The following is a 12,776-nucleotide window of genomic DNA, read 5'->3' as shown; positions in this document are numbered from 1 at the left end:
CTTCAAATAAAATAATTCAAAATCATTCCTAACTCTTAATAAAAAAAAATTAATTCATGTATCATCTTTTTTGAGTTGGTTTTCTGTGAGACGACTCGATCTATATTTACCATAGAAAATAATACATTTTTCTTAAAAAAAACTAATTTTTTTTTATGATTCGGGTCATATTCATCATTAATAAAAGATAATAATTTAAAACTAGATTTTTTTTCCATTAAATCTGAAGCGTCACACAAACTTCATCAAGAATACCGGTCATAATCATTATTCATTTGGCGCTGCCCCTTCTCAGTTCTCCGTCGCAAATTGCAAGCAACTGTTATCTTTGACTATTTATTAAGTATAAGCACCACATAAAAACTGAATGATATCTTGGTCTGATTTTTTTAACCCGAAAATGCCCCTCCACTCACCCATTTTTTTCTGTCATTTCCAATTTATACTCACCACTTTCAATTAACTTCTTTTCCTTTTGAATGATGTGCATAGGGTTGCTTTCATGTTTATATATAAATATTCATTTATCATATCGCACATACATTGGATGTGTGGTCAAAATTGTTTAATTCCACACATTCCGTACGACCTACTTCACTCAAAGCCTCCCATTTCTCACCATATGTAGATTCTCTTGCAGACTCGGTCAGCAATGGCCAACCTCTAAGTTGACTCAAACCTCCGATCCAAATCAAACTGTAAAACTGATTGATCTCCAACAAATTTGTTTGAGCCAATCTTCCACGACTTCTGTGCTTATAAAAACCCATTAATGCTTTGAGAAAATTAAAGAATTACTCCAAAAAATGTATGTTACACGGCCACTTTCTCAACTGCGAAAATATCCAGAATTAGCGTCGGAGCATCCGGAGGGTCCGAATTCGGGGTACCTTGTGATACAAGATGAAGAATCCGAATCCTATTGTTGTTTTGGATTGTGCAAGACTCATACACTGAAACAACTGCCATTTCCTCAGAACAAGGAATTAACTGTTCAGTATACAGTTAGCTCGGGTGAAACACAGAGTACTTCTTTGGATCCAGTTTTCTTGATCCCAATTCTGAACAACCCTTTGTACCTTAACCGGTATTACGCCATTGTTCCGCACGGAAAGCGTAAAGGGTATGTCTTGTTTTTGCATAGTTTTAGTTTCTTGGTTATGCTACACTTTGTTGGTTAAGAATATTCTGTTGTATTTTTTGTCCCAAATTGTATATGATTCTAGCTAGGTGTTCAAAGTGGATATGTAGAGCTTGCCCCATCTTTATGTTCTTACTCTTCTTCGAAGGGTAATGTCATAGAATAAGATAAAGACCTGAAGCTATGTTATTTTTATGACTCTGGATTTTCATTTCTTCATGTACCTTGTTTGATTGAATATCTAGGGAAGCATTCACTTGTTCAACAGAGGAAGACAAGGTCACGTGCTGTTTCTGTCGCTGCGTTAAAGATGTCAAGCCAAGACCATTTGACCCACAAAACATTTATCAACAAATTGAGATAGTTCCTTATGAAGCACTTTGCACCACAAGGGGCCAATTCGTGGCGAATTCCGTAGCATCAGATGGTTTCCCTCCTTCGTTCTTTCGACGGAAGGGATGGACAATGAGTACTAAGACTCCTAAACATTTTGAATTAGGCGAAGTGCCAGGACTTGTGGCGCTCTTCGTGCTCGCCTCCCACAACTTAGTTTATCTGGATCTGAACCTGTTGTTGTTGGCAAATGGTATTGCCCCTTCACATTTGTCAAGGAAGGAAGCCTACGGGATCAGGTGGAAAAATCAATGTACTATGAAATGACTCTGGAGCAACGGTGGGAGCGGATCTTCTCTTGTCAAAATAATGGTGGGAACTCGGTGGTTATCGACGTTTTACTTGAGAAAGAAGAAGTTTTTGTTAATGGGAACAAAGGTCTGATGAATGAGAGAAATGCAGTTGATGGGATTGTTTGGTTTAAAAATTCGGGTAATTTAGGAGGCGAAATGAGTTTCGGGCTGAGAGTTGAGATCTTGCAAAGAATGAAATGGGAACAAGAGAGGGGAGGATGGATTAGGGGGGAAGAGAAGGAGGCAAAGATCAAGAAAACAGAGGAATTTAAGGAAGGAAGAGAGTGGAGGGAGTTTGGGTGTTATGTTTTAGTTGAGAGGTTTAGATTGAGGAGAATGGATGGGAGTTTGGCTATGGATTATGATTTCAAGCACTTTCATCATGTCAAGACTCTATGGGAATAGGTTTATGTTTTGTTCCACTTGTTTTGTTGGGCGTATCTTTGGTGATTTCGAAATGGTTTTTTGTCCCCATTATATATAGTGTAAGTGTAGTCACTTGAAGATCGAGTTCGATGGCGTGTTTGATGAGAAATATTAGTTGATGTTTGTGTACAAATAAATTTACTATTGGTTGGTGTTTTTTTATAAATAAATAAATTTACTAAAGATTTATTCTTTTATTTTATTTTGTATCTTTGTTTATCATAAAATTGAATAAGACATGGGTCACAAACGCCAAATGCTAACACTTACTGCTAAACAACGAGTCTTAAAAGCATAAAAGCAATTTCTCAGTGCTACCTCTCAATCTTGGTACATATTTAGCACACTGAGTTTGGATAATAAATAGGCTTGGTGATTCTTCCCTAGAGCTTTTATAAAGTTGTCCACAGGTTGCTCCTTGTTTGAATTTGTGATGTTCTTGTCAGCTTTTTCTGGGATCTTTTCCCATATCAAATGACAATCTATCTCGATATGCTTGATTCGCTCATGGCAGATGGAATTTAGGCATATGCATGAAGTGCTCAAGTTTTGCATAACATAACACGTCTGGCCTTGTCAATATACAATCTTTAATATTGAATTGGAAGATTAAAGTAAGTTCAACATTTTAATCACAATATCATTTCTCAAGTTTTTATATAATTTGTCGATCTGTCTTTGTTTCTTTTCATGGTTTTTTGTAGTTCGTTCTTCTTGATTAATATTTTTTAGATATAAGTTTGAGTCTCTCTTATATATAAGTTGTCATATATGTTATATGTTATTAAATTTGATAGTTTTAAAATAATCGATTGAAGATTGAAGGTCCTGGTTGACAAAAGTTTATTTTAATATGTTCTTGTTGTTGCTTTTATCATTACTAGCAACCACATACGTGTTGCATGTGTAACGTAATAAATTAATATGATATATTTTTAATGTGCAATGAATTTTGAAATATAATTTAGTTGATATTTGGTCATAACGTGGCTATTATGTTAAAGTGAGTGAGTAGTTTTAATTTTGATTTGGAGTGCAAATATATGAAAATTGAGATAGAGGAAAGGAGGTGGTATAACTCTGGCGCTTAATGCCTCTTCCCCAACATTTTTTTGCAAGCTAATTGAGAACGAAAGTTGTGGCAAAAGAATGATGCGGTTAAAATTGATTTTATATTTAATTTGTATTGTTTTTTTGTAAATTTTTTTATGATCGTACCAAGCCACCACGCTATGGTCCTCTTACATAATAAATAAGAATAAATATGATTGTTTATTTTTTAATGTTATTTAAAACAGAGATATATTTTGTTACATAGACTCAATTTTTCTAACGTTAATTAGAGACATTTTTTGTTATTATTTATACTAGGTTACCTGTGACTGAATTTTGCTTATATATCTTTAGGATTTTTTTTTGTTTATGCAACTTTTCAATATATTAACTCATTACTTGTCGTTGATTAATTTAGTTTATGCGGATTCGCTCGGTAGTTAGATGGGACTCTTGAGAGTGGCTCTGAGAAAACGTCAGATCCTTAGTTGGAATTTGGAATGACATGATATTTTACTATTTTTTTTGTTTTGTCTTCTAGACAAAATATTAATAGTAGGAAAAAATTGAATTTTCACAATAAATCACTTCCTCTAATATGATTTGAGAATACAATTATACAAATTATTGTTTCTCATGCGAATGTTATTGATTAATGGATCAGTTTGGTTTGAGTGAAAAGATTGATAATATATGGATAAATAATGTAATATAATAAAAAAATAAATTAGAAATGATAATTAATATAATATTTGATTTGATTGATAGATTATAGTTTATTGATTTGATTGTTTAAATTATATATAAAAATGATAAATTATCATTTTGTCCTTTTAAAAATAAATAAAATATAAATAATATTATTTATAAGGGATAATATAGTAATTTGAATTCGATTATTTGATTAATGTAAGATAAATAATTAATGATTTGATTGGTGTAAAATACATAATTCAGAGATGAATAAATAATATGTCAAAAATAACGCAGGATTGAATGAGATAAGTTATGTCGAGATTAACAATGCTCCAACGAAAGAGAACTGATATTATATTTTTATAATTAATCTTTAGTCGAATAAAAAATTAATTAAGACAAGGTCAAGAAAATAATAATATATTATATTATTAATTCATGGAAAGTGTAAGAATTTAAAATTTAAAAACATACAGAAAAATTAAAGTAAACCAAAAAGTCTCAATGGGAATAATTCAATGATAAAATGATGATTAGCTTGACTTAAAAAGTTAATTAAAAGGTAAATTTTTTTAATATTGTTAATTTATTTTATAGGAAATAATATATATTTTAATTTTATTAAATGATTTGAAAATAAAATATTATTATATCACTAATAATATATATTTTTAAATCTTACTAATAATAAAATATTATTATATAAAAAAACATTGCGAAAAGTGGAGATGAAAAAAAAAAAAGTAAAAAAAGAATTTACGAATAAACAAAATTTGAGAAATAAGGGGAGGAAATGGTGGAGTTTGGCTGACTTTATAGACGATCTGAACCCGTCAAGGTTATTGAGAATTTCCATTACAATCCATCCTCTCGTGTTCCGTTTCTTGACCTTCTCTTGCTCAACATGTATGAATTTTCTTGCGGCAACACGAATTGAAATCAACCATCGAATTATTGATCAAATTTGTCTTCAATGACTTCATAAAAAAACCCGTTATTGCTTTGAGAACAAGAAGTAATACACACAAAATGTATGTGACAAGGCCTCTCTCCCTTTTGCGAAAATTTCCTGAATTAGTTTCAGAACATCCAGAGGGTCCGAATTCAGGGTACCTAGTGATACAAGATGAAGAATCCGAAACCTACTCCTTCTTCGGATTGTTCAAGAATCATACCCTGAAACAACTGCCGTTTCCTCAGAACAAGGAGTTGAGCTTTCGATATACAAGTAGCACCGGTGACGGACGCCAGAGCACTTCTTGTGATCCAGTTTTCTTGATTCCGGCTCTGAACCAGCCTTTGAGCTGTAATACATATTACGCCATTGTTCCACACGGGAAGCGTAAAGGGTATGTATAGTTTTTCTTGTTTGATTGAATATTATAATTTAATTTCCTCTTTTACTTTATTTAATCTTTGGTTACTTTTCAGTCTTACCAATCAAAATTTTATAAGGGAGACTGAATTCATGTTGTGATGGAAACAAAATTTCGTAAACTCATAAGAAATATAGTAGCAATACATGTTATGCTCCAATCACTATTGATGCGCAAATAGGGAATACACAGCTCGGTGGTTAATGATAAATATAGCATGTAGGGGGTGATGCTCGGGGGCTAGAAAGTAGAATCCTTTATTTAAGTTACTTTTTAGTCTGGTTACGGTTGATGAAGTTATCTCCACTGTCCCTGATTCCGAGTGTCCGAAATGGATATGTCGAAGACATTTCCCGAGTTTTAACTGTAGTCTCTCGATTATTGCTCTTCTTTCATATCTTGTGGCCGGAGGGATCATTTCCTTGATTTTCCCGGACAATATTCATGCCAAATTCTCACAATATTGTTTAAGAAAATTACCTGGTGCTGTGTTATCTTTGTGACTGACTGTGGATTACATGTCTAAATGTAACTTGTTCAATTAAATTTCTAGGGAAGCATTCACGTGCTCAACAGAGGAGGACAAGACCATATGCTGTTTTTGTCTCTTCATTAACGATGTAAAACCAAGACAATTCGATCCGCGAAACATTTATCAACAATTTCAGATGGTTCCATATGGAAGCTCAAGAGGCTACTTCAGGGCGAAATCCATAGCATCAGATGGCTTCCCCCCTTCATTCTTTCGACGAAAGGGATGGACAATGCATACCAAGACTCCAAAACATTTCGAATTAGGCGGAGCGCAAGGCCTTGACTGTGCGCTTCGTGCTCGCCTCCCAGTACTCCCACATCTTAGTTTATCTAGATCTGAACCTGTTGTTGTCGGCAAATGGTATTGCCCCTTCATATTTGTCAAGGATGGGAGACTGAGGGATCAGATGGAAAGTTCCATGTACTATGAAATGACATTGGAACAACGGTGGGAGCGGATTTTTACTTGTCAAAACAATGGTGTAAACTCAGTGGTAATAGACGTTTTAATTGAGAAAGAAGAAGTTTTTGTTAATGGGAATAAAGGTGTGATGAATGAGAGACATGCAGTTGATGGGGTTGTCTGGTTTACGAGTTCGGGAAATGCAGGAGGCCAAATGAGCTTTGGGTTGAGAGTTGAGATCTTGCAAAGAATGAAATGGGAACAAGAGAGGGGTGGTTGGATAGGTGGGGACGAAAAGCAGGGAAAGCTCAAGAAAATTGAGGAATTTAAGGAAGGTGGAGAATGGAGGGAGTCTGGGTGTTACGTTTTGGTTGAGAGATTCAAATTGAAGAGAATGGATGGGAGTTTGGCTATGGAATATGATTTCAAGCACTTGCATCATATTAAGACTTTATGGGAATAGATTCGGATTTGGATCCTCTGCCATGAACATCTCATCGTCTCAATTTATATAACTTTTCAGATTTAGATGATCATCTTGTGTAAAAATTGTACAACACCACCGGATGTTGTGTGTTCACCATTAGCAGATGATCCGAATCCAATAGATTCATGTTTTTGGTTCTACTTCTTTGTAAGCGTATACTTGGTAACTTAGAGATGAAGTTTGATAGTTGTTATTGGTTGATGTTTGTGTATACATAATTACACTGTTGCTTGCTGATGTTAATTTGTGCATATAAAAAAATAAACGAGATTGTGTTTTTTAATCATCATAAAACCAAAGACCATGTCCAGTGACCAATTTTAAACATGATTTTATTGTTTACATTATAAGAACAAAATGAATACGAATACTTGGAGGAGACATATCACATAGAGTTATTTGCACCAACCACCCCTATGAAATATTGAAAATGCACACTTCTCTCCTGTGAAATTTTAATAGGCATCTTCAATCCTAACCTTTTAAAAAATTAGCACACTCGCCCCTTAAGATGAGTGCTTGTTGCGCACGCGCCTCTCATGCGACTGGACAAAGATTTTGATATTTTTTTGCACCAAATACCCTTGTGAAATATTAAAAATGCATATTTGACCCATGTGAAAATAATTTTTATATCTATTCAACCTATAATACATAATTTTTATTAAAATCTAATTATAAAATATTTAGCAAACATTTTTCGTTTTATTAATTTATTTTTAATTTTAAATTTATTATAATTATATAATGTTTTCTAAAAAATATTATTATTTTATCTTTTTATCATTATTTTATTAAACTTTTTTTTTGTTTCCAACTTCTCCATTAAAAATGCATTCATAAACGAGATTTAAATACATAAAAATACATAAATATTAAATCAAAATGATAAGTGAATGATAAGTACCAAACATTTTTAATTTTATTTATTTTTATTTTTAATTTTAAATTTTAAATTTTAAAATTTTAATTAATTTATTTTTAAATAAAATTATTACTTTATCTCGTTATCATTATTTTATCAAATCACTTCGTTTTTTCAACTTTTTCATTAAATATGATTCATAAATAAAGATTTAAATATCTAAAAATACCAAAATATTGAACCAAATGATAAGTTCATGAATGTTACATTTTCGATTTAGAATTATATTAGCATGTTATTTTTTTATTATTTATTACAAATTGTGCAATGCATATTCTCGAAAAATTTAAATTTTGGTTCAATAATATATAGCTCTAAATCGAAAAAACAATATGTTTGGACTTATCACTTTAGTTCAATATTTTGGTATTTGAAATTATTTAAATACTTGTTTATGAATGCATGTTTAATGGAAAAATTGGAAATACGAAATGAATTTAATAAAATAATGATAACATGATAAAGTAATAATATTTTTTAGAAAATAATTAATTAATGATAATACATTTAAAATAAAAAATAATAAAACAAAAAATGTTTTCTAAATATTTATAATTGTATTTTATTAAAAATTGTGTATTATAGGTTGAATAGATTTAAAAATTATGTTCACAGGGGTTAAATATGCATTTTTAATATTTCACAGGGGTACTTGGTGCAAAAAAATATCAAAATCTTTGTCCAGTCGCATTAGGGGCGCGTGCGCAACAAGCACTCATGTGAAGGGGCGAGTGTGCTGATTTTTTAAAAGGTTAGGGTTGAAGATGCCTATTAAAATTTCACAAGGGAGAAATGTACATTTTTAATATTTCACAGGGGTGGTTGATGCAAATAACTCCATATCACATATCATCTCTATTATCTTCAACAAATTAAATTACCTGGACTAAAGTGAACAATCGTACATCAATAGTAGATAATGTATTCCTATAATATAACTAACCGATTGTAACACCCCGTTTTTATCTTAAATGAGTTTATTTGAGTTAATCGGAGATTTCAGAGTTCACGAGCCAACTTGATTTTGATCAGGGTCTTTTTTGCAAAATTTGGATTTTTCAGGGACTAAAACGCAAATATTGGATTTTATATATTATCTACACTTGTGTTGACTTGTCTACCACTTCTTCTTCCTCCTCCAAACCGTGAGCTCCATTGAAGACGCCCCTTTGAGCTTTTGAGCTTCCAGATTTCCTTCCGAGCTCGATCCGGCCGTTGGAAATCATTTCTGAAGGCAGATTATCGATCACGGCTGCGAGAGCTTCGTTCTATCGTAAGTCTTTCTTTGATCAGATACATTATAGTTTTTGGATATTGTTAGAATCGTTCGAGATTCGAGTATGTTGTTCTTGACAGAGTTCTGATCGTTTATTATCTGTCAGTTTTGAATTAGAGCGACATTTGGATTTGTTATGATTTTTGGAAGCCATTTTCGAAAACTTGGATTTTGAGATTGATGGGTTTGCTTTGTTATTGTTGTTTTGGGCATTGATATGAGGTTATATCGGTATTGAACTGCTGTCTGCATTTCCGATTTGTTCAGTTTATAGCCGTTACGCCGTCGGTTTGAAGTTTGGATTTTCGAATCGTTTTTGAATTGTTGAAGCTGGCTTGTGAGTGATCGTTGTAGTTGATCATCTCTTATCTTCGTACATATTCGTTGGATTTGTCGAGTCCTGTGTTAGCAACATTTGATCGTCGAGTTTTGGACGAAGAACGGTAAAGAGATTTCCTTGAACTGTTGTTTATTGTTTAGGTTGTATAGTTGTTGATACAATCTTTTGTTGTAGCTTGTCCGGAGTTAGATCTACGGCATTGAAAGGTAAAAGCAGTTATCGTAGCGAGATAGCATACTCGGAACAGTTGGTTCTCGAGTTTCCCTTTCAAATCACATATTGCATCTACACTTGTTCTAGCATGAGAAACTTGTGTCTTGTTGATTGATTTTGCTTTTGACTATGTGGCTTATGTTTTATGTTTCTGTTATGCATTCATCTTGAGCCTACGTTGATTTCAGCGGGCAGAACCGCCCTTTTGTTTGGACGTTTGGGAACTATGATTGAGTGGCTTAGGTCGTAATCGTATCGCCTAGTGCTAGCATACTCATTATGGTTGCTCAAAGTCTAGAGAAGTGAGATATGTGGCACCACCTCGATTGCGAGAGTCGGTGAGTCGTCACATGATCTCATCCTCGGGATCCCAAAAGCACAACAGCAATCCCTTATTTATCAGATTTGATATCCCGGTTTGAAGACATGCATTTCATTACGTTGTTATTGATTTTGTTGTTGTCTTGAAATCATGTTTATTGTTGTATTACTTGATATGTTGCTTTTATTGGGATTATCATTCTCACCGATTTATCCGGCTGTTGCTTTGTTTTGTATGTGTACTTGGCAACAGGAAGGGCAGGATCAAGTCAGCGTAGACTTGGTTAGCGTCAAGAGCAAGAGATAGAAGTGAGACTTGTTTAGAAGTCGAATCAGCATGTCAATCTAGTTATGTTTTGCAAACATGTTTAGTCATTCGAACTTCTCGTATTTGTTTTGTAAGCAAGAATCGATGTAAGTACTACCGAATTGAATGTTTCTCTTCCCTAAACCTTTTTTGTATTGTTATTGGCTTGTCAAATACTTTTAATGCAAGTGTTTAGGTTTTGTTGAGTTAATTTCGGTGCCTTAACATTTCTGGGCGAGAGGACGGCGCGGGCGCGCGGCCTCTTTGCGAGGTAAGGGCGCGGGCGCTCTTCCTTAGAGCGCGGGCGCGCTGGTTTTTGCGAAGCATCGGCGCGGGCGCGCTGATTTCAGCGCGGGCGCGCGAGCCTTCTTTAAAAAAAAATAATAATTGGTTGCTTCTAATCTTGGTTTCTCATTTACTTATCGGTTGTTTTGTCCGAGATTAGTTGTTTAGAAACGAGGTCTCACATTAAGTGGTATCAGAGAGATAAGATTCTTGGTTGAACTAGAGTGAGCGGGGTAGATCGAGTCTGCGTGTATTGGCTCCCCGCATGTGTTTGAATTATTTTAGCTGTATAATTAATTCCATGCAAGCATGCTTTATTGTTGAGAATTATTTGAATTACATGGTTATGTGATTTACTTTTATAAAGCATGATCTACTTGAGATATAACTGCTTATGTTATCGACTGGTATCCCATTTTTTGAGCGGTTGTAAAGGGCACCGGTTGTAGAGATTGAAATATCTTGTGCCCTAACCTTTGTTATTCAGATGGGTCCTCGTCGAGTGATAAACAGAAACACACCGCCAGTTATTCCCACAACCGAGCAAGCTAGTACTGAAACGGTTAAGATGGATGCTACAGCAACGCCTATGGAAACCTTGCTGAAGAGGTTTCAGTCGTTTAATCTGCCGTTGCTGATGGGTACAAAAAATCCAGTTGACTGCGAGAGTTGGTTGGATGATATCGATCAGTTGTTCAATTCCATTGACTACACTGATGACCGCCGAATCAAGTTAGTCATTCATCAGCTTCGTGGGGTTGCTAAGAGCTGGTGGATCATGACGAAGAAAGCAATGGAGAGTAGAGGTACGGAAGTTACTTGGACTCTTTTTAAATCTGAGTTTTATAAGCGGTTTTTCCCTATCTTGTATCGCAAAGATAAGGGAGCTGAGTTTGCCAATCTGAGGCAAGGGAATCTGAACATTGAAGAGTATGTAGCCAAGTTTGACAGTTTACTGAGATTTGCACCACTTATTGCCGGCGATGATGAAGCAAAGGCCGATCAGTTCATCAATGGGTTGAATCCCGATGTCTTGACGTTGGTAAACACCAACAGGCCTAACAACTTTGCGGATGCCATGAATCACAAAAAGGGAGCAGAAGCAGGCTGTGGAGGCAGAGAGGTAATCAGGTGGCACCTCAGAAACAGAGGCAGTATCAGAACCCACTATCTCAGTATCAGAATCAGCCACCTCAGTATCAGAACCAGCAGCAAAGGTATGAAGGTGAAAACAGTGGGGGAAACAGAAAGGATCAGTACAAAGCAAGAGGTAAACAGTTCAAGAGGCAGGGGAACAGTTCTTTTAGTTCCAGTGGTTCCAAGAAATTCGGTTCAGGACAGAGTTCTGGATCTTCAGCCATGTACTGCAGCAAGTGTGGGGGAAGACACTCACCGGATCAGTGTGTGGGAGTCTTTGGTAATTGTAACACCTGTCAGCAACCGGGACACTTCTCTAATGTGTGCCCTCAGCATAACAGAGATAGAGCTCAGAGTGGAAGTTCATCTCGACCTGCAGCTCAACCCGAGAGGCAGTCTTCTGTAGTGCACTCCTTCCAGCCCCAGCCGCAGAACAGACAGGGAGGTAACTCTAGTGCAAACCAGCCTCCGAGACAGCAGGCACGAGTCTTTGCTTTGACAGAGGATCAGGCTCAGGCAGCACCTGACGATGTTATAGCAGGTAACTGTTCGATTTTTGGTTATTCTGCTCATGTTTTGATAGACACAGGTGCTTCCCATTCCTTTATCTCTGAGAAATTTGTGTTATTGCATGCCTTGACTACTGAGTTGTTGCCTACTATAGTTGCTGTTACTTCACCGTTGGGTGGAGGAATTGTTTCTGTCAGACTAGTCAGGAACTGTGAACTTTGTTTTGAGGGGAATTTGTTAGAATTCGACTGTATTGTTCTTGGGCTATCAGATTTTGATTGTATTGTCGGTATCGATGCTTTAACCAAGTACAGGGCAACAGTCGATTGTTTTCTGAAAGTTGTCAGGTTCAGACCTGAAATGGCAGACGAGTGAAAATTCTTTGGTAAGGGTTCTCGATCTAGAATACCTTTGATTTCTGTGTTATCTATGACTCGTTTGTTACAGAGAGGTGCAGAAGGATTTTTGATTTATGCAGTTGATGTACTAAAATCTAGCCCAGCTTTGGTAGATTTACCAGTGGTTAGAGATTTTGCTGATGTGTTTCCGGAAGATGTTCCTGGATTGCCACCTATTCGAGAGATCAAATTCAGCATCGATTTGGTGCCAGGTACTCAACCTATTTCCAAAGCTCCTTATCGTATGACACCTATTGAACTG

The 12,776-nt window shown here is 35.2% G+C and overlaps 1 protein-coding gene and 1 pseudogene across 1 annotated transcript; both read left to right on the top strand.

Moving 5' to 3' along the window:
• Nucleotides 1-564: 564 nt before the first annotated feature.
• On the top strand, nt 565-2,432 carry LOC140875179 (uncharacterized; annotated as a pseudogene).
• A 2,408-nt stretch (nt 2,433-4,840) lies between these two features.
• LOC140875905 (uncharacterized) lies at nt 4,841-7,058 on the top strand. The gene is made up of 2 exons (XM_073279737.1): nt 4,841-5,351; nt 5,932-7,058. The coding sequence occupies exons 1-2, from the start codon at nt 5,032-5,034 to the stop codon at nt 6,776-6,778; spliced, it is 1,167 nt and encodes a 388-aa protein (XP_073135838.1). The 5' UTR covers nt 4,841-5,031; the 3' UTR covers nt 6,779-7,058.
• Nucleotides 7,059-12,776: the final 5,718 nt, after the last annotated feature.

This window comes from Henckelia pumila, chromosome 1 (assembly GCF_033568475.1).
Source record: "Henckelia pumila isolate YLH828 chromosome 1, ASM3356847v2, whole genome shotgun sequence".
Classification (NCBI taxonomy): Eukaryota; Viridiplantae; Streptophyta; class Magnoliopsida; order Lamiales; family Gesneriaceae; genus Henckelia; species Henckelia pumila.
This window is presented reverse-complemented; position numbering and strand designations above follow the sequence as displayed.